Raw genomic sequence first — 22,855 nt, 5'->3', positions numbered from 1 at the left:
ATGTTTTTTGCAGTGGCTGTTACCGGATTTTCCTTTCCAAATTTAGTACTTCCTTCAGGAGCTCTTGTAAGGCTGGCCTGGTGGTGACAAAATCTCTCAGCATTTGCTTGTCTGTAAAGGATTTTATTTCTCCTTCACTTATGAAGCTTAGTTTGGCTGGATATGAAATTGTGGGTTGAAAATGCTTTTCTGTGAGAATGTTGAATATTGGCCCCCACTCTCTTCTGTCTTGTAGGGTTTCTGCAGAGAGGTCCGCTGTTGATCTGATGGGCTTTCCTTTGTGGGTAACATGACCTTTCTCTCTGGCTACCCTTAACATTTTTTCCTTCATTTCAACCTTGGTGAATCTGATGATTACGTGTCTTGGGGTTGCTCTTCTCGAGGAGTATCTTTGTGGTGTTCTCTGTATTTCCTGAATTTGAATATTGGCCTGTCTTGCTAGGTTGGGGAAGTTCTCCTAGATAATATCCTGAAGAGTGTTTTCCAACTTGGTTCCATTCTCCCCATCACTTTTAGGTACACCACTCAAATGTAGGTTTGGTCTTTTCATATAGTCCCACATTTCTTGGGGGCTTTGTTCATTCCTTTTCATTCTTTTTTCTCTAATCTTGTCTTCACGCTTTATTTCATCAAGTTGATCTTCAATCTCTGATATCCTTTCTTCCACTTGATCGATTTGGCTCTTGATAGTTGTGTATTCTTCATGAAGTTCTCGTGCTGTGTTTTTCAGCTCTATCAGGTTATTTATGTTCTTCTCTAAACTGGTTATTCTAATTAGCAATTCCTCTAACCTTTTTTCAAGGTTCTTAGCTTTCTTTCATTGGGTTGGTACATGCTCCTTTAGCTTGGAGGAGTTTGTTATTACCCACCTTCTGAGGCCTAATTCTGTCAATTTGTCAAACTCATTCTCCATCCAGTTTTGTTCCCTTGCTGTCGAGGAATTGTGATCCTTTGGAGGAGAAGAGGTATTCTGGTTTTTGGAATTTTCAGCCTTTTTGCACTGGTTTTTCCTCATCTTCGTGGATTTATCTACCTTTGGTCTTGGATGTTGGTGACCTTCGGATGGGGTTATTGTTTGGAAATCCTTCTTGTTGATGTTGATGCTATTCCTTTCTGTTTGTTAGTTTTCCTTCTAATAGTCAGGCCCCTCTGCTGCAGGTCTGCTGGAGTTTGCTGGAGGTCCACTCCAGACCCTGTTTGCCTGGGTATCACCAGCAGAGGCTGCAGAACAGCAAAGATTGCTGCCTGTTTCTTCCTCTGGAAGCTTCATCCCAGAGGGGCACCCACCAGATGCCAGCTGGAGCTCTCCCGTATGAGGTATCTGTAGACCCCTGCTGGGAGGTGTCTCCCAGTCAGGAGGCACAGGGATCAGAGACCCACTTGAGGAGGCAGTCTGTCCCTTAGCAGAGCTTGAGCACTGTGCTGGGAGATTTGCTGCTCTCTTCAGAGCCAGCAGGCAGGAATGTTTAAGTCTGCTGAAGCTGCACCAAAGCTGCCCCTTTCCCCAGGTGCTCTGTCCCAGGGAGTGGGAGTCTTATCTGTAAGGCCCTGACTGGGGCTGCTGCCTTTCTTTCAGAGATGCCCTGCCCAGAGAGGAGGAATCTAGAGAGGCAGTCTGGCTACCGTGGTTTTGCGGAGCTACAGTGGGCTCCGCCCATTTTGAACTTGCTGGTGGCTTTGTTTACACTGTGAGGGGAAAATCGCCTACTCAAGCCTCAGTAATGGCAGACGCCCCTCCCCCCACCAAGCTCAAGTGTCCCTGGTGGACTTCAGACTGCTGTGCTGGCAGCGAGAATTTCAAGCCAATGGATCTTAGCTTGCTGGGCTCCATGGGGGTGGGATTCGCCGAGCTAGATGACTTGGCTCCCTGGCTTCAGTCCCCTTTCCAGGGGAGTGAGTGGTTCTGTCTCACTGGCATTCTAGGCACCACTGGGGTATGAAAAAAACTTCTGCAGCTGGCTTGGTGTCTGCCCAAATGGCCACCCAGTTTTGTGCTTGAAACCTAGAGCTCTGGTGGTGTAGGCACCCGAAGGAATCTCCTGGTCTGCGGGTTGTGAAGACCATGGGAAAAGTGTAGTATCCGGGCTGGAGTGCACCGTTCCTCATGGCACAGTCCCTCATGGCTTCCCTTGGCTAGGGGAGGGAGTTCCCCAACCCCTTGCATTTCCTGGGTGAGGTGATGCCCCACCCTGCTTCGGCTCACCCTCCATGGGCTGTACCCACTGTCTAAACAGTCCCAGTGAGATGGGCCAAATATCTCAGTTGGAAATGCAGAAATCACCTGCCTTCTGCATTGGTCTCACTGGGAGCTGCAGACAGGAGCAGTTCCTATTCGGCCATATTGCCAGCCCAAATGGCTCTTTTATTTAACAAATATTATAAAGTGGCTACTCAGTGCCCTGTCCTGTGCAAGGCACTGGAGATACAGTAAGGAGCAAATAAATGTCCTGCCCACAAGGAGCTGATATTCCACGTGTGTATAGGAGGCAAAGTGGGATGACAATAAATACCAAGAGAAAAAACCAAGATAAATACCCTGAAGAAAATAAGAGGATAATGCCTGAGGCCATGACCGGAGGGGCTGGAGGTGGGATGCCTGCCCACTTATGCAAGGATAATGAGGGAAGGCCTCTGCAGAGGTGAGATGTGATGCAAGGCTTGAATGGTGAGAGGACAACAATGGAAAGATGTTGGCAAGAGAGTTCTGAGCAGAGGAGGTAGCCAGTGCAGAGGTCCTGATGCCGGAACAAAGGAGACATGTTTAAAGGACAGAGAAATCCAATGTGACCTGGTAGCCTTGATAAAAATTGTGTATTTTATTTCAACGGTTACAGAACATCTTCGGAGGGTTTCAGCAGGGGAGAGACACTGTCACCTTTTAGTTTTGCAAACATAACTCTGGCTGCCACGTGGCACTGGATGTAGGGGAGCCTGTGGCCATGGTCCAGGCGAGAGATGCTGGGAGCCTGGTCTGTGGCTGTAGTTGAGGAGATTAGGCAAAGCATTGGCTGGCGACACATTGGCACATAGAACTGACAGGGCTTGCTTTGGAACTGGCTGAGCCATCACTCAGAACAAAGCCCATCATTGCTGATACCCTTTTTCAGGCTGGAAGGCTCAGTGCAGAAGGACCAAGGTGGTCCCATTAGCAACAAGCCAGTCTGGCCAGTCTCTTGCTGTTGTTTTTCTATTGTCAATGGCTGTGCTTTCCTCCCTGGGAGCACAGCTTTGTGCTGCCTCTTCTTACCACTGTCCTCCCTGCCCTGAGCATGTCATGGTGGACTCTGTTTGCACATATGCAGAGACCACCCAGGGAAAGCCTTACCAGGGACACTGGCTCTTGGGCCTTGGAGGCTGGTAAATAGGTGAGGGTCATGGGGCCTTGGAAGCTGGTGAGTAGGTCCCCAAGGCAGTGATCTCTGCCTTCCTCTACCTAGACTGCCACAAGTCCAGGCTGAGAAGACTGCCAGGAAGACAAGCTGTAACACAACGTTTGAAGTCCCTTATATATATTCATTCATTTGATCCTCACAACAACACTTTGAGACAGGTCTCATTATTCTCCTCAGTGTTCAGGTGAGGAAACTAAGGCACAGTGGTTATATAACTTGTCCAGGATCAGAAAGTGCAAGGAAGCAGCACCAGGAATTAGTGCAGGCAGTCTGCTCCACAGCCCAGGCTTTATCCACTGCTCTCCCTGGCTTCAAGTGTGGCCCTGCCCACCAGGGAAGTCACACACAAGTGACAGAGATGAGAGATTTACAGGCAGCACAAGAAGCACATGGCACCGAGGAGATCCCTAAATACTAAAGTGCACAAAGACAGCCTCTTGTAGGAAAAGTGGACTCAGGCTGGCCCAAAGGACAGGTGCAGTCCCATGGAGCAGAGCTGGGGAGGCACTATAGTCAGAGCTGAGAGCAGGTTCACAGGGGTAGTAGCAGGGAATGAGTACGATGTGTGTGGCAGACCAGACTGGGACAACGAGAGGACAGTGGCTGCTAGAGGGGTGTGGCTGTGGCCAGAGCAGGGGTCACATGACACCCTTTACTGGCATATGAGGCTCAGAAGTCTTCGTTTTATCCTGGTAACAGGAAGCCACTGGAGGACCAGCATGAGGGTGAGGAAGCCACAGAAGGGAGATGGCAACTCTGAAAGGCATGCATTAAGCCTGGATGCTAGAGGTACGATCCCTCAGACATTCTCAATTGTTCTCCCTAGAAGTAACTGATCAATATCCCATTTTTACTCATAATAGCCAAAAGGTGAAAACAACTGAAACTTTCATCAACTGATGAATGGGTAAAGAAAATGTGGTCTATCCATACAATGGAATATTATTCAGCCATAAAAAGAATGAAGTATTGATACATGCTAAAATATGTACAAGCCTACGAAATAAGTTATATGAAAGAAGCAGTTACCAAAAGCCATGTATTGAATGTTTAAAGTGATGGATATGGTAATTATCTTGATTTGATTCTTATATAATGTATACATGCATTGAAACATTACACTGTGCCCCACAAATATGTACAACTATTATGTGTCAATTATAAATTTATAAATTGATTTTTTAAAAGGCTGCATATTGTATGATTCCATTTATATGAAATGCCCAGAAAAGGCAAATCCGTAGAGACAGAAAGTAGATTATTGGTTGCCAGGGGCTGTGGGGAGGAGGGAGTGGAGAGTGACTGAAAATGGCACCAAGTTTCCTTTTGAGGTGATAAAAATGTTCTAAAATTAGACAGGGGTGATGGCTGCCCAGCTCTATAAATATACTAAAAATGACTGACGTATATTTTACAAGGGTGAATTTTATGGTGTGTAAATCGTATCTCAATAAAGGTGTTATCAAACCACCATTGCTTGATTTCCTTATGCTGATGAGTAAACAAATCAACATTTCCAGCTGGTGCTGAGACTTACCTTGCGTGCTACTTGTTGAAACCGTTTTTGTGCCCTGGACCTGCTGAGCCAAGTGTTATTAATGAGTGGATCAAAAGTAGGATGAAATTCCTTGATTTTCTGTGAATATAAAATATAGGCACATCTTACATTTAAATTTTAACTCCTGTCATAAACATCTAATAAAAACATTTTCGAGTTTGATCCCAAATCAAGTTGTTACTTATTTGTTGTATTGCTTAGTGAGCAAAAGTGCTTATTTATTAAGCACTTTTAGTGTACACAGCATTATAAGGAACACTTCTTGAGTTGGGGGCCGAAAGTGGAAGACAAGATTAGGGTTTTAAGAAACTTATAGTCTAGTTAGGAAAGCTCAAGCAAACACATGTGACTTTGAGGAAGAATAAAGTCACCAATCCCATGTGGTGGTGCTGACAGTGCATCCAGAATTGAAAGGCGTGGGCTGTGAGATCCCCTGGCTGGGAAGGACTACTTTACTCAGCCCTGCATGCCCAGCGCTGACACATGTATTGTCCCACATGTGCCTGCATGTCCTGGGCACCAGTGTATCTAAGTTAGTAAATGAATAAGGAGGAAAGAGTGTCTGCGGGTATAGTGAGGCTGGCCAGAGTCTGAGGCACTGTAGGTTCTTGAATAAGGAAATTATATAAAAAGAGACAGCAGAAGGGAATCAGTCTTACTTTGGCTTATGCCATGAGCTGCAGAGGAGAGGGAAGAAGATCAGTTATACAGACAGAAAAACCTGTTGGATTAGTCATGGGGGACACCCAAAGGTTGGACTCTGATATGGCCCATGGAAGAGCCATTGGCAAGACTTTGTGGCCAGAATAAACCTAGTGAGGAGGAGGGCAGGGAGAAATGTGGTAAAAATAATTCAGATATGGCAAACCTAGCAAAGAAAAGTGAGAATGATGGAGGTGGGAGATTAGAATTTTATCATCGTTAAAATTAAAAGTTGGACTTTTAACCAGTGATATGGTTTGGCTGTGTCCCCACCCAAATCTCATCTTGAATTGTAGTTCTAATTATCCCCAGGTGTTGTGGGAGGGATCAGATAGAGATAATTGAATCATGAGGGCAGTTTTCCCCATCCTGTTCTCGTGATAGTGAGTTAGTTCTCAAGAGACCTGATGGTTTTTGTAAGGGGCTTCTCCCTTCACTTGGTTCTCATTCTTCTTGCTTCTGCAGCCATGAGAAGAAGGATGTGTTTGTGTCTCCTTCTGCTATGATTGTAAGTTTCCTGAGGCCTCCCCAGCCATGTGGAACTGTGAGTCAATTAAACCTCTTTCCTTTATAAATTACCCAGCCTCAGGTATTTCTTCATAGCAGAGTGAAAACTAATTAATACACTAAATTGGTACCAGGAGTGGGGTGCTACTATAAAAATACTCGAAAATGTGGAAGCAACTTTGGAACTGGGTAACAAGCAGAGATTGGAACAGTTTGCAGGGCTCAGAAGAAGAAGGAAAATGTGGGAAAGTTTGGAGCTTCCTAGAGACTTGTTGAATGGCTTTGCCCAAAATGCTGATTGTAATATGGACAATGAAGTCCAGGCTGAGGTGGTCTCAGGTGGAGATGAGGAACTTGTTGGGAACTGGAATGAAGGTGACTCTTTCTTTGTTTTAGCAAAGAGACTGGGGGCATTTTGCCCCTGCCCTAGAGATCTGTGGAACTTTGAACTTGAGAGAGATGATTTAGGTATCTGGCAGAAGTAATTTCTAAAGAGCAGAGTGTTCAAGAGGTGACTTGGGTGCTGTCAAAAGCATTCAGTTTTATGTATTCACGAAGATATGGTTTGGAATTGAACTTATGCTTAAAAGGGAAGCAGAGCATAAAAGTTTGGAAAATTAGCAGCATGATGATGTAATAGAAAAGAAAAATCCATTTTCTGAGAAGAAATTCAAGCCAGCTGCAGAAATTTACATAAGTAATGAGGTGCCAAATGTTAATCACTAAGACAATGGGGAAAATGTCTCCAGGACATGTCAGAGGTCTTCATGGCAGCCCCTCCCATCACAGGTCTAGAGACCTAGGAGGGAAAAATGGTTTTGTGGGCTGGGCCCAGGGCCTTGCTGCTTTATGCAGTCTTGGGATTCAGTGCCCTGTGTCCCAGCCATAACTAAAAGGGGCCAAGGTACAGCTCAGGCCATGGCTGCAGAGGGTGAAAGCCCCAAACCTTGGCAGCTTCCACATGGTGTTGAGCCTGTGGGTGCACAGAAGTCCAGAAATGAGGTTTGGGAAACTCTGTCTGGATTTCAGAGGATGTATGGAAACACCTGGATGTGCAGGCAGAAGTTCGTTGCAGGAGTAGAGCCCTCATGTAGAACCTCTGCTAGAGCAGTACAAAGGGAAATGTAGGGTTGGAGCCCCCACACGGAATCCCCACTGGGGCACTGCCTACTGGAGCTGTAAGAAGAGGGCCACCATCCTCCAGACCCCAGACTGGTAGATCCACTGACAGCTTGCACTGTGCACCTGGGAAAGCCACAGACACTCAATGCCAGTCTGTGAAAGCAGCTGGGAGGGAGGCTGTACCCTGCAAAGCCACAGGAGCAAAGCAGTCCAAGGCTATGGGAGCCCATCCCTTGCATCAGCATGACGTGGATGTGAGACATGGAGTCAAAGGAGATAATTTTGGATCTTTAAGGTTTAATGACTGCCCTATTGAATTTCTGACTTGCATGGGGCCTGTAGCCCCTTTGTTTTGGCCAATTTCTCCCATTTGGAATGGGTATATTTACCCAATGCCTGTACCCCCATTGTATCTAGGAAGTAACTAACTTGCTTTTGATTTTACAGGCTCATAGGTGGAAGGGACTTGCCCTGTCTCAGATAGGACTTTGGACTGAGACTTTTGAGTTAATGCTGGAATAAGTTAAGGCTTTGGGGGACTGTTGGAAGGGCATGATTGTGTTTTAAATTGTGAGGACATGAGATTTGGGGGACCAGTGGTGGAATGATATGGTTTGGCTGTGTTCCCACCCAAATCCAGTCTTGAATTGTAGTTTCCATAATTCAAGACATGACCCTCATAGAAGGGCATGATTGTGTTTTAAATTGTGAGGACATGAGACTTGGGAGGGGCCAGGGGCAGAATGATATGGTTTGGCCATGTCCCCATCTAAATCTCATCTTGAATTGTAGTTCCCATAATCCCCATGTCATGGGAGGGACCAGGTAGAGATAACTGAATCATGGGGGCAGTTTCCCCCATCCTGTTCTCATGATAGTGACTTAGTTTTCACAAGATCTGATGGTTTTATAAGGAGCTTCCCCCTTGGCTTGGTTTTCATTCTCCTCATTCCTGCCACCATGTAAAGAAGGAAGTATTTGCTTCTTCTTCTGCCATGATTGTAAGTTTCCTGAGGCTTCTCCAGCCATTCAGAACTATGAGTCAATTAAACCTTTTTCCTTTATAAATTACCAAGCCTTGGGTATTTCTTCATAGCAGTGTGACAATGAACTAATATTACAAGACAGAGATAATCAGGTGGATGGGGCCACAGTACTCATTTTAGATTTGAGAACAGTAAGGCACCACAGCCAAGAGGCTTGCCAAGGTCCCAAATCTGTCATAGAGTTGTAACTAGGACTCTGGCTTCTGACTTCTGACTTTGTATCCTTTCTACCAAGGGAAGGAGGATAATGAATAGAGGCCAAGGGACCCACCTTGCGGACCTGTGAACAGGGGCTTGGAGAATGAAGGAAAACCAAAAAGGAGATCTAAAATGAGAAAGTAGTGGGATGAAAAGGAGTGGCCAAAGTATGTAGTGCTGTTCATTTCAAGAGAAACATGAATTACAAGTTTTGATGCTTTACTTGCAAAAACATGGTAACATTCTGAAAATGTATGCAAATTAAAAAGTATTAAATATCTCTTGGTAAAGGATTTCTATAAAATTGTTTAGCATTTAAAAAAATAAGCATTTAAAGAGCTGCCAATAATCAGATTCTAAATAAAGGAAAGTTACCCACCTCTTCTTGATTGCGAACGACCCGTTTATGGCTAACTTCTGTTTTAAGTCGCTGAAATTCCTCATCCAAAATAGGATCTCCTCTGTCTAGCTGGGTTTTTAATCATCAAAATAATTTAAGTTGAATATAAATGCGTAAAACAATTTGTCTTTAAAACTTGTAGAAACCCATTAAGCAATTGGCCAAATCCACCCATGACGTTCCCATTGGAAGTGGTGAAACACAAGTGGGTAAAAAAGATCAGTATGATTACACTGTTTAAACATAGGGAGCTCTTATCGAAGCACAGATTCGATACCTTCTTTTTTTTTTTTTTTTGACGGTGTCTCGCTCTGTCACCCAGGCTGGAGTGCAGTGGCACAATCTCGGCTCACTGCAAGCTCCGCCTCCCGGGTTCACGCCATTCTCCTGCCTCAGCCTCCCAAGTAGATACCTTCTTTTTATAACTAAAAGATAGTGTCTTTGGAAATTATTTCCAAGACACTTAACATTCATAGAAAGAATTTTAGGACACTGTAACTATGGGACTATACAAATTTCATTAAAAAGACATTTAACATCCCTGTAAAGTTTTAAGCTCCTCAGAGTCGATTATCCAGGTGTCAGGTTTTAAGGAAGGCATGTGGGGATTCCTCCCTTCTCCTGGGTGGTGGAAGCTGACAGGTCTTCCTGGGCTGGAAAGCAACCTGCGGTTCCCTGGAGGTGAGTGACCCCAGACTGCTCTCCTTCCTTCACCTGCCTGCTTCCCTGATGACGCCTGGGCCCTTTTTCTTATTCCCAGGAGCCAACAGTGACTCCTGGGGTAGGCTGGCTGGGCTGGGTTCAGTGTCTATATGTGTCTGCCCAGGTGGGAAAGGGGACTGCGTACTCCGCAGATGGTGTTAGTTTTTGCCTATCTGTGTGTTCTATTAATTGCTTGTTGGGTAACTTCAAAAACCAGCTTGGCTCTTAAGTATACTGTTTATAAAAATTTTAAAAGACTTATTTGGAATAAATCTATTCTGATCATCACATTAACACCCTACTCAGAAATAAGAGAGGTGTGTTATTGTCACCAGGGTGGTGAGCTGCCTAGCTCTGATTGGCACATATTGGGAAGTTGAGTTTGAGACTGAACACATTAAGTTCAAAGTACAGATTTCATGGGGAGACCCAGACCCCCACCAGCATTAGGAGTAAAATAAAATAGGCAATATAAAGAAGGGACTGGCAAATAGATCACTAGCTAGAATAATGGCAAGGGAGATTTATTATATCTTTATTGAGACACTGCTGACTTGATGATGAGTAAAAGCTCATCATCCTTGAGGGCTGTGCCATCTCACTCTGAGGCCAACTCCTTCCTTCCCCCATCATTTCTCCTCTTTGTTTCCACCACATGCCTGGGGCCTCCAGGAGTTCCGTGCCACTGGGTCACCTGCCAGGACTCAGCTCTCAGATAAAATCCCCTGGACACACAGAATGGGGTCCCTGAGACGTTTGATCTCCCATATTCCAGGGCGTCTGGGCTGCCTGCTCATCCTCCTTGCCCCAGGAGCCATGCTAAGGATGGGACTGCTCCTTGGCTGTCACTGCCCGCAGCCACAGCCTCAATGCCCACAATGACTGATCTGGGCATGTCTGTGCCAACTTCACCTTTAAAAAGGTTAGAAAACAGCATTCCACTGTTGGGTTGACAGACAATACTTGATGTTTTGTTTTTAAGAAAGCATGCAAAGAATCTGACCACGTGGAACTAAATTTAAATGCACATCTAATATGTGCTTTTCCTAAATGCAAAGATTTACCAATGTAATGATTTTATATTCTTTTGTTTGTCTTATGAAAAATGAAGAAAAATAAGACAAATTTATTTAAATATCTAGTTGGACTCCAAATCTAGAAAGAAAAGTACATTCTCTATGAGAAACATATTCATATCTGACACAAAATGTTTTTCCCCAATCCCTCCCATCCACTGCTGCCAAGTCAGTCTACCTGAACCTCACATTCCCCAGCTCAAAAATCTGTGTTATGGGTTGAATTGTGTCCCTTCGAAATTCCTGTATTGAAGCCTTAACCCCTAGAACTCAGCATGTGATGGTATTTAGAAATGGAGTCTTTAAAGAAGTGACCAAGTTAAAATGAGGCTGTGAGAGTCGGTCTTAATCCAAAATGACTGGTGTCCTTATATCAGAGGAGATTAGGACACAGACAAGAGGAAGACCACATGAAGATATGAGGAGAAGGTGGCCACCGATAAGCCAAGGAGAGAGGTCTGGAATGGATCCTTCACTCATGGCTCTCAGAAGGAATCAACCATGCTGAGAACTTGATTTTGGACTTCCAGCCTCCAGAACTATGAGAAGATAAATTTCTGCTGTGTTAAGCCACCCAGCCTGTGGTACTTTGTTATGGCAGTCTGAGCCAATTAATATAATATGTGATCATTCTGCAAGTCCTACCAATTAAATTCAGACACAGAGCCCCAGCAGACTCCTGTCTCCTCTGGCCCATGTGTATCCTGTGTTTTAGCCACTGTGGACTTGTCCTCAGTGTTCTCTGCACCTGTGTGTAGGTAACAACCATCTTCAAAGCATGGTGAGGCCATGGGTGCTGCACAGTCCCACAGTTCCCATCCCTGAACCTACAGGGGCTATCTTGGCACCCCAGGTGTGGTCCCACTCCCCTCAGCCCACTTTCCCTTTTTCTGCTCAGCCCCTTTGAGGGTCTCTGACTTGGGACTATCATTTGCATCTGTCTCTGATGTGGGTCCTGGTTACCAACTTTGGGTCTCTTTTGTCTTCATGCTCTGTAGATCATGGGACAGGGGACCCCAACCCAAAATTCCAGCTCGAATTTGAGCCATTCCCTCCATGTGAATGCCTTTGTCCTCTTTGCTACTTTTCAAAAAATTATACAATGTCTTCCAGGAAGCATCCCAATCAGATGAATTCTCTCTCCTCTCTGGCTTCTGAATCCCCACAAAACTTAGTATAGGTCTCTGGTGACATTTATAGCCAGTCTTGATTTATGGTTGACAATTTACTTGTCATCAGCCTTTCCCACTCCCAGCTTAACTGTGGGTTTTCCTCCACCTGGCATCTTGCATATAGTAGGAATTTAAAAACATCTAGCGAAACAAATGATAGCAAATTAGCAGTAACTCTGACCTTATACTTGGCACATGCTTTTTGCCACTCTTCAGTAAGCTCTTTTTTAAGTTTAAAAGACATAGGATCTTTACCAAGGTGCACCTGCCTGGGGAGAAAAAAAAAAACAACTGTGTCCAGAACCCATCAGAATACCAGAGTCAACTTTAGGATGGAATATTTCACTATATTCCAAAACTGAAAAGGAACCCTGAGATGCTGGAGGAGACACATGCGATAGAGAAGTTATAGAGGCTTCAGCAACATAACTAAGATGAATAATGTGTTCTACAAAGTTAAGCTTATCTTAAATAGTTATGAATAACAACATCTGGATGCTCAACCTTCTAAATCATTAGGGAAATACAAATCAAAGCCACAACAATACACCCCTTTACACCCACTGGGATGGCTATGATGATGATGATGATGATAATGGAAAATAACAGGTATTGCTGAGCAAGTGGAGAAACCTTCATATGTTGCTAGTGGGAATGTAAAATGGTTTGGCCACCATGGAAAACAGTTTGGTGGCACCACAAAAAGTTAAACATAGAGTTACCATATGACCCAGCAGTTCCACTCCTAGGTATGTACCTAAGAGAACTGAAAAGATATGGTCACATAAAAAAGTGCATATAAATGTTCATAGCAGCATTATTCATAATAGTCAAAAAGTGGAAACTACTGAAATGTCCAGTAACTGATGAATGAACAAGCAAAATGTTGCATATCCATTCAATGAGATTATTCAGCCATAAAAAGGAATGCAGTACTAACACATGTTATGATGTGGATGAATCTTAAAAACATGTTAAGTGGAGGAAGCCAGTCACAAAAGACTATGTATTCTGTGATTCCCTTTATATGAAATGTCCAGAGTGGGCAAATCCATAGAGACTGAAAGTAGATTGTGGTTGCCAGGGGCTCCAGGGGGTGGGGAGTGGGGAGTGATTGATAATGGGTATGAGGTTTCTTTTTCTAGTGATGCCTATGTTCTGGGATTGAGTAGTGGTGATGGTCATGCAACATTGTGGATTTACTAAAAACCTCTGCACAATATACTTTAAACTGGTTAAAATGATGAATTTTATCACAATTTAAAGAAACGAATATGCAATGTATTCATCACGAAACCCAGCACATATCTTAAATAAATAATAGTTATGATTTTTAAAGTGGAGGTGGAAGGATGTTCTAGAGAACTGTTTTAGGTTAGAGGAGACTAAAGGGACATGAAAGCTAAATACAAATGGTATGATCTTTGACTGGACTCCAGATACCTCTCTTCAAAAACAAAACAAAAACAAACCAGGTACGGGCCGGGTGTGGTGACTCACACTTGTAATCCCAGCACTTTGGAGGCCAGGGCTAGTGGATTGCTTGAGGTCAGGAGTTTGAGACCAGCCTGGGCAATGTGGCAAAACCCTGTCTCTATTTTATTTTTATAAAATTTAAAATAAATACTTTTAAAAAGACTAGGTATACAGTACATTTTGGGACAACTGGCTAAATTTGCCCATAAGACTGATTATTAGATAATATTATTCTATCAGTGTGAAATCTCTTGGAAGTGATTATAACAATGTTGGAGAATGTCTTTGTTCTTAGGAGCTACATACTGAAGTATTTTGGGGTGAAGCTCCCTGATATTTGCAATTTATCTGTAAATGGCTCAGGGGAAAAAGGTGCATGCAGGTGTGTGTGTGCATGCGTGTGGAGTGAGGGGAAGTGTATGTGTCATAATGTCAACAATTAGTGAACCGAGGTCAAGTGTATGTCAGTTTAAGATCTTTCAACATAAAAAGTTGGGAAAAATATTAAAGGAACAACACAGCATTCAGAAAGGGATTTGGGATGTGACTTCAAGTCTGATACAGAGATGCACAGAAAGAACAAAAACACCAGTACTGACAGTGGTCACTGGTCACTGTTGACTGGGGGCATCACCGTGATTTTTTTTTCCTTCTCTATATGTAAAAAAACATGTTTTCAGGTTTCCTACAATGATGACCTACCTGTTTTTCATAATAGGGAAAAGGTGTTTATAAACATAAAATTTTCAGTTCCTTGGAGTACTTCCCGTTAACTGAGGCGGGACCATAACTATAGACTTAAGCTGAGGCAGAAGGGATTTCTGATGGAAACAAGGGCTATTCCCCAGAGACAGGGGAGCAGCCCAGTGGGCACCTTCAGAGGGCTTCAGGTGAGGGCGTGTTCTCATGTGTCGGGAAGGGTGGAGCCTGGGTCATGGAGTAGGCAGCCTCTCAATGACACTCTCCAAGAGTCTCTTTTTCAGCCCAGTTTACTTTAGCTCAGGCATGGGGACTCGTACCTGTAATCTCAGCACTTTGGGAGGTCAAGCAGGAGAATACTTGAGCCCAGGGGTTTGGGTCCCACCTGGGCAACATAGTGAGACCCTATCTCTAAAAAAAAAAAAAAAATTGCTGGGCATGGTGGCATGCACCTGTGCTCCCAGCTACTTGGGAGGCTGAAGAGGGAGGATCACTTTAGGCTGGGAGGCTGGGGGTGCAGCCGGCCATGATGTGACACTGAAATATGCAACACTGAAATATGCAAATGTTGCATAACCATAACCTTAGATATGCAACATTTTGCTTGTTCATTTATCAGTTACTGGACATTTCAGTAGTTTCCACTTTTTGACTATTATGAATAATGCTGCTATGAACATTTATATGCACTTTTTTATGTGACCATATCTTTTTTATGTGACCACTCCAGCTGGGGTGACAGAGTGACACCCTTTCTCAAAAAAAAGAGTTTACTTTTCAGCTAAATCTGTACATATCTGATCTGGTAAAAAAAAAAATTGTGAACCAGTTTCTAATTTGGGCACAGAAGCACAAGAATTCTCACATCTCAGTTTAAAAACCTCCATTAGGAGCCCCCCAGAGCCTCACCCCACTGGGCTACCCAGAAGGCCTCTGGGGCACACAGCCCAAGGCACAGGGGCTCCTGGTGAGGTGGAGGATGATGGGGGTGAGATTGGGGGTGCCCAAGGCACCCAGATCTGTCCTGGGGTGAGGGGGTGCCAGCAGCAGTGGCCAGCAGGAGCAGGGAGCATCTCCCACAATTCACTCTGGTCCTGCCACTGGTCACACTTGGGAAACAGCGTGGTTTGGTCACATATATTTATTCCTAATAGAAGCTTCCTACTGAAGGACCACTGGCAGCGAAACAATCATTAAACTCTCCAAAGTACCTAAAAGGTTATTACGTTTTACCGTCTCTCATTTATAAAAGATCATCACCTAAAAATAACTGTACTGTCACTTGATACAAATAATTGCTCAATATTTACCACTTAAGATGATTTTCCATCTCTTCGTGAATGTCCTGTCTGACTTTCTGTTCAAAGAGTGCCTCCTTCATCTGTCTCGTTTTTGAAATTTCAGTGCCCTGGTCCAAAACTGAAGGCAGGAGCAGACAATGTTTATACCAGTAATCAGATTAAAATCATGGGCAGAGAGAAAAACACATGTCTAATGGCGGGGCTTAACAGCAATCTAACTGAATTTTGTTGTTCATAGGTAATCAGTGTGACCAGCAATAACTCTTTCATATTCTGCTCAGGGGCTGCTTTATGGCCAATCAACTGGTTACCTTCTCTTAATTCTTTAATCTTCAATTTTCCTGGTTCTTGGTTTAAAACAGTTGCCACAGCAAATGGATTCGATAAATCTACTGGAAATCTGAGGTTCTGGTACTCAATTTCCTAAGAGACCAAATCAATAGGGAAATCAGTTAGTCTGCCGCTCTGTCACCCTTTCGTCGCACCAAGGACAAGGCCCACCGTACCTTCAACTTCTGAGGCTTCGGCTTCGCTGGCGGTCGGTGAAAATTTATATGCATCATTGCTTTTTCTGGAGGAACGTTTACTTTCTTAGAAAGGGTATTCAACCTTTCAAACTCTTCTAATCTATAGGTTAAAACAAGTGTTAGATTAGTAAATAAGCCATTAACTCAAGGTTCCTAATGTTTTATGTTCCTTCTGATAACACCACAACTTGAAGTCCCTTATTATACCTAAACTGAAAATAAATGTGTGCCCCAACAGTGGTCTACTAAAATAAATGTGACGTCCGTGCATTAGAGTATAATCAGCGATATCAAAATTGCCCACCAACGGTTTTTTTTGCCTTACATTCTTTTTTTTTTTTTTTTTTTTGGAGATGGAGTGTCACTCTGTTGCCAGGCTGGAGTGCAGTGGCATGATCATGACTTACTGCAACCTCTGCCTCCCAGGTTCAAGTGATTCTCCTGCCTCAGCCTCCCGCATACCTGGGACTACACGTGTGCACCACCACACCCAGCTAATTTTTGTATTTTTAGTAGAGACGGGGTTTCACCATGTTGGCCAGGATGGTCTCGATCTCTTGACCTTGTGATCCACCGGCCTCTGCCTCCCAAAGTGCTGGGATTACATTGCCTTACATTCTTAAAGAACATACTGACAGAAAACATGACATGCTGAAAAATGCTCTCAAGGTCTAGCACAATCAATTTCTAGCCTGTTGGTTTTCAATAGCTAGATTTATTACATTTAAAAAAATCTTACCTTGATTTATCTTCCTAGTAAAAGAATGATTATGCCAATTGTTTGTAGCAAGATGTTTCAAAAAGAGACTCAGACTAATGTTTGGGATCTTTTCTGTAATTAGAAACTGACTTTGGACATGGGTAGTTAGAGATAGTGCAGCTAATAGCCCGCAGAAGCTATTCAGGTTATCTGTTATGAGATGCAGTAGAACTGTGTTCTATTCAGAAATGCTACCTTTGAAGCATTTCTTTTTTCTTTTTTTAGAAATTATTTTTATCTAAATAGTTATATTTTTCTGCAACATAAGGCAAAGTTATGATTTTGAAAATAACCATTTTAAAATTTATTTGTTCGGTACCAATTTGGCATAATAGCTTAGGGGAAGCATTTCTTTAAGCAACGATGTGTGGACAATTGTTTTATAGGATAAACACTTGTTTTCCATGACAGTACAAAAATAAGATAAAAAGAGGTGAACATTCACTCACTCTGACAGTTAATATGTATTTGCTGACCACCCACTGAACAGGCCTGGTTGCATTGTATGGAACTTATGTTAGCAACCTCAAATTTAACGTCTCTCATGTAAGAGCATCCTTACAACCCAGGGCATGGGAGAACCTGTCCCTTGGTAAGACTCACACCCACCGACATGCTCTGATGTGCAGGGTGAGGTGTTTAGCCAGGTAGCGAACTGAGGTTCAGCATCCCTGTCTCAGCGGAGCCTTGACAGCACCTCTGCTGTTAAATATTGGGGAGCAACTAAACCTGGGGGCGTTAAAAAGCAGCCTCCTAAACAATATCCTCAACGTCGATGACGGAAATGAAGAGGTCTAAGAAAATGATAAATCAGTTACATGTGGAATTTGGCAGTGCCAAATTTAGACATGAGTAAGTCTATCACACACCCTATAATGAAATGAAGAAAGCAATCTATGAAAATTTCAGAGAGCACTACAGCCAGTATTTTTTCCTGTTCAGAAACTACAGCTAGTTTTTTTCCCTTCATGATAGAATTTATATGTTATAATATTATTTGCAGTTCGGAGAGACATGCAGATCTTAAGACATAGTCCTTGACAATGTCAAGAGTATACCAGATAAGATAACATAATAATTTAGAAATAGCGTACACCTGCATTTGTATGGTGCTTCTGTCATACAATGCTGTCGTGCATGTAAAAGCACAGCCATGGAAGGATATACAAATAAAAATCGCACTCACGTTATGTCTTTAAGAAAGTCATTTGAGTATTGTAGCACCTGATGTGAAGTGGCAAACACCATTTTGCTCACCTGCTTATTTGCCACCAGAAAAATCAGCAGTTTTAAAATTTGTGTTCAGTTCTACTTGTTTGTTGCCGAGTGATTTCAACGATGGTTATTTGCAGGATTTGGGTTCAGCAGGCCACACTAATATCCTACAGTTGACTTAGGCTGCTTTGAATTTTTAGGAAGAAAAATCATGATATAAATATCTAAGATATCATGGAGTGAGTTCATATTTTGATATAAGGTTGCTACTCCACTTGTAATATGCTTAATGATGTCAATATGTGATGTGTATCCATGCGCAAAGAAGAGGAAAACCAAGATATTTCCCCATCATTTTCAAAATAATTGTCAGAATCTTCTAAGATTGGTATTTATACTGTGACAACTTTTTTGTTTGTTTGTTTGAGATGATGTCTCGCTCTGGCACCCAGGCTGGAGTGCAGTGGCGTGATCTCGGCTCACTGCAACCTCTGCCGCCCAGGTTCAAGCGATTCTCCTGCTTCAGCCTCCCAAGTAGCTGGGATTACAGACACGCCGCCACGCCCAGGTAATTTTTGTATTTTTAGTAGAGACAGGGTTTCCCCATGTTGGCCAGGCTGGTCTTGAAAGCCTGACCTCAGGTGATCTACCCGCCTCAGCCTCCCAAAGTGCTGGGATTACAGGCGTGAGTCACCATACCCAGCAACTTTTAACATTTATATAAAAATCTCGGGTATAAGAAAAAAATCATGATGTTAACCAGAGGTACTGACATATAAAAGTACAAGCTCATATTCAAATGGAAATGGAAGTTCAGAAAGGATTTGTTATGAAGCACAACTTAATCCCATTTCACATCTTTACTCTGACTTGAAGTCTGATGGTGCTTTGAAAAACCTCCTGTGTTTTTCAAACATTTCTGTTTTTCAGACATTTCTGTCACTGCCTCATGTGAAATCACTTGTTATATGACTCATTTTGGTCTCTTGAGGTTGTGGGCCATTTCCCACTGAGCTTTGCAATGGGCACTGCAAACAGCAGGGACTCAATTAATTAAAATGCTATATGGAAACCTTAAAAACAGTTATGTTGTTCTGGCCCTATTGTTTACATTTTTGACTAGGCAATAAGACACGCATATGGTAAAAAAAATTCCAACAGTGCACCAGTAGTGATCAGTGAAAAAACATGTCCTTCAAAAATCCCTTTTTCTTGTTTCTTCCCTTCTTGTCAGAAGCAACTCCTGCTACTAGCATAGATATGTTCTATATTTCTGTTATGTTTTAAAGTATATCTTATGTTGGCTCATCATTTTAAATAAGTTTTTGATGACATTCTTTTACAAGAAAGACAGAATGGAAGAAAGGAAGACTTGGATTTTCAAAAAAGGGTTAAAAATAAACAAAAACACTGCAAAGACGCCATACGGTAAGGCCATGTTGGGATAGCACGTTCCGGTGAAGACACATTCGTATGGTTGAGAGTTGAACTGCGAAATCCATAACTGCATTTTTATTTGTGCAGTCCCATACTGAAAGGGTGTAAACTTAATAGTCACAGTCATCTTCCCATTAGCCGGAATTATTCCTGAGAGGAAAGAAATGAGAAAATGTGATACCCTCTCTTCTTGCCAAGTCCAGTCACAGGCTGACACACACACAAATATGGCTGACCCTCTGACAACACGGAGATTAGGGGCACTGACTCCCCACACAGTTGAAAATCCACACATAACTTTTGGCTTCCCAAAAACTTAACTAATAGCCTACAGTTGACTAGAAGCCTTAAAGATAACATAAACAGTCAATTAACACATATTGTATATGTTATATGTATTTTTACTATAAACCAGATAAAAGAAAATGTCATTATGGAAATGATAAGGAAGAGAAAATATATTTGTTATTCATTAAGTGGAAGTGGATCATCACAGAGGTCTTCATTCTCTTTGTCTTCGTGTTGAATAGGCTGAGGAGGAGGAAGAGGAGGGATTGATCTTGCTGTCTCAAGGGTGGTAGAGGCAGAAGAGGTGGAAGAGGTGGAAGAAGAGGCAGGCACACTCGGTTTAACTTTTACTGAAAAAAGTCTGAATATAAGTGGGCCCATGCAATTCAAATCCATGCTGTTCAAGGGTCAACTGTACATTCTTCCCATGCTAAGCACAAGCACAGTATTTCTATTATCCTTATGTAGCTTTTTCATTAAATACATGTGAATCAACTTCTGCATGTTTACATTGATCTTATTTATTAATTACTATATTAATCCTTTACAATAATTATTTGATTGTGTCACTTCTACAAATACATACACATCAATCTGCATTAGCGATTCAGACATGAATTCCCAGAACTATCATCTGTAAGCAAATTACCAGATGTCAATATTAATGCTGTAAGCAACAGGAAAAGCTAGGAACGCACATACAAGTTTGTGTTCAAATAATTCAGTTCTTTCTTTGTATAATTTGATTCTTTCTTTTCAAATCTTTAGGATGGACTGTTATTCTCCCCAGAGTCAAATATCACACTGTGCCTAATTCCTCTTTTGTATCTCTGGTGCCAACAGGGCTTGGAACATAGTAAGTGCTAACAAATGTGGAGAGAAAAAGCGAAGAAAGGGAGGATCAATGTTATTTATTTATTTACTTATTGCTGTCCCCAACTAGAATGTAAACTGGAGGACGAATGTTCTGACTTCCACTGAAGGCTCTTAGGTTTGCTTTCTAGATGAGACTGTCTGCCCTTGTGCATCTGGTCCTCCCACTGTCCCTGCAGAGGCCTCGCACAGTCCCCCCAAACATGCCCTCCTTTGCATCCATCCACTTCCTGAATCTTGTGCTACCCTCCCTTCTCCCTGTGCCCAACCACATGGGCCTTTCCTTCACCCATTCATGTGCTTATTAAGTGCTTACTTAATAAGCACTTAATAAGTGTGCCAGGCACTGTTTTAAGCACTAAAGTTAGAGCAATAAACAAAACAAATCCCAGATCTCACAGTTTACATTCTAGTGGGGGACAGCAAAACGTAAATAAATAAACAAATGAACATAAAATACAAAGTCAAGACATGAATACCAACAGGCAGGAGGAAGCAAGTGGGTGGAAAGGAAAGGCCCCCCTTGTGAGGAGAGGTGGGAGCAGGAGTATGAGAACGAAAGGGCCTTGGCTCTAATCCCTTTTCGTTGGCTCCTGCTGGCTCTGCACTGTGCACTGGCTCAGCACTTGCAATTCCCTAGGCCTGAAGAACTCTCTCCAGATTTTCTTTTAGCTTCATCCTACTCCCGGAAATTATTGCATTTACCATCTGCCTTCTCCTAGTTAGAGTGTAAATTTTAGGAAAGCAGGCACCTGCTCATTATTGCATTCCCAGCACAATAAATTCTCGTTGAATGAGTGAATGAACCCAAACTTAAAAGCCTATATCAACCTATATATTACACCAAACTCCCTATGCCTCTCCCTCCACAGGAACCTTCAGTCAGCCCTACTGAACTCGTTCCCTTGATGTGTTACCTTTCAAAATTTCCCTGTCTCCCAACTAGGTATCAAGCTCATAAGGCAGACACCAGCCCCATACCTTTTATATCTTCCTGGATCCCCAGCACAGTGCTTTAGAAATAGGTCTTCGTCAATTTCCTGAGAGCAGAAGTCAAACTCTTTCAATGATACCCACTAGTGACCCTAGAATCCACTGCAGGGAGGAGGGAATCAGCAAAAGACCTTGGGTCCATCAGCCAACCTAAGACCAGCTGGATAGAAACTGTGACTCTCCATCATGTGTGGGGCTTCAATACTTTGACCACCCACTTGGTCAGAAAATAACCCCCTTTAACCCATAAATTGACCCGGGGCTCTAAAATAAAAGCATTCTATTGCTTCTGCTCTAGCTCATTAACTTAAAAAAATAAAGACAAGCTCTGGAAGCAAGGATTAATGTTTGCCTTGACCCGGCTGATTTATTTTTAAGTGCTGCCAGCTCAGACCTAATACATAAAGCACACTGTGAAGGTGTAGTCTAGGCAACCAGAGTACACTGCTTTTTCCATTAACAGGGATGCCAGTTAACACAGGGAGCAGCAGATCGTCAAATGTTAGCAGCTGTAAAAGGCGTGCCAAGGAGTTACAGCTTACTGCTCAGCCAAAACTAACAGTGGCACAAAGGAGAGTATGTTTCATGCTTTTAAAGTGAGAAGGGCACCCCCCACCCCAAATTGCTCTCTTATGCTCCAGGCCAATTTCATCTGGTCAATTTCAGATCACCACCCTTAACATAACCAGGGGTAATGTGGAATCACAGGACATGGAGGGTGGTGAGCAGAGACAGAGAGAAGAGGAAAAAACTCAGAAATCAACTGAAGGCTAAGAACACCCTAGTTTATCAATACGATGGGTATCATAAAGAAAAAGTAACAGCACTGAAAAATAATACAGTGAAATAAATGAAGTCATGAGGAAATACCACTGTGTCTTCACTTGGACTACAATTATATAAAGCATGTGCAAAAGTATGAAAAGTTATTAAAAGGAGACAGAAAAACAAAAGCACATTACTTGTTATGGCAGTGAGGCCCAGGATGGGGAACAGTAAAAAAAATTTCTTCTTTCCCATGTCCAGACAGTGTTACTATAACACTGTACTAACGCTGTAAAATTATTTAATTTTAAAATAATTTTTTCTTCAAAGATCTCAAAAAGTACAGATCACTCTCCCTAAATTGTCATAGAGCCATTCGAGCCACATACTTAAGGTGTTATTGAGGCAGAAAAGAGTCTGGAGACAAGGAACCTAAGGCTGATTCATGCTGACCTCCTAGAACTAAATCAGAAAGAAAAACCCAACTCTCCACACCTAAGCAACAAAAGGACTGGAGGCTACTCCCTTTGTAAAACCCCCCACATTTTCTGCGCGGCAGATGGAAAATTGAAAGTATCTCTGATTGATTGCAGAAAGCAACCAAAGCATAGGAGTCTAAGTTTGTAACTTCACTTCAGCCTCTGAT

The 22,855-nt window shown here is 42.7% G+C and overlaps 1 protein-coding gene across 17 annotated transcripts in view; it reads right to left on the bottom strand.

Annotated features, from left to right (window-relative positions):
* Positions 1–22,855, bottom strand: part of CFAP221 (cilia and flagella associated protein 221) — a 112,568-nt gene that overhangs the window by 36,123 nt on the left and 53,590 nt on the right. For all 17 annotated transcript variants that reach the window (XR_010149697.1, XR_010149696.1, XR_010149698.1 and 14 more), the window contains 7 exons: positions 19,281–19,440; positions 15,858–15,978; positions 15,663–15,774; positions 15,361–15,469; positions 12,057–12,144; positions 8,905–8,994; positions 4,930–5,028 (listed from right to left, as the gene is read on the bottom strand). Coding sequence is in view for 8 of the 17 variants with exons in the window: in XM_001156763.6 (XP_001156763.3) it covers positions 4,930–5,028; positions 8,905–8,994; positions 12,057–12,144; positions 15,361–15,469; positions 15,663–15,774; positions 15,858–15,978; positions 19,281–19,440 (779 nt within the window). In the remaining 9 variants the exon portion in view is untranslated. The remainder of the gene's footprint in view (positions 1–4,929; positions 5,029–8,904; positions 8,995–12,056; positions 12,145–15,360; positions 15,470–15,662; positions 15,775–15,857; positions 15,979–19,280; positions 19,441–22,855) is intronic.

This window comes from Pan troglodytes, chromosome 13 (assembly GCF_028858775.2).
Source record: "Pan troglodytes isolate AG18354 chromosome 13, NHGRI_mPanTro3-v2.0_pri, whole genome shotgun sequence".
NCBI lineage: Eukaryota > Metazoa > Chordata > Mammalia > Primates > Hominidae > Pan > Pan troglodytes.
The sequence above is the reverse complement of the archived record's forward strand: the minus strand, read 5'-3'. Positions and strand labels throughout refer to the sequence as shown.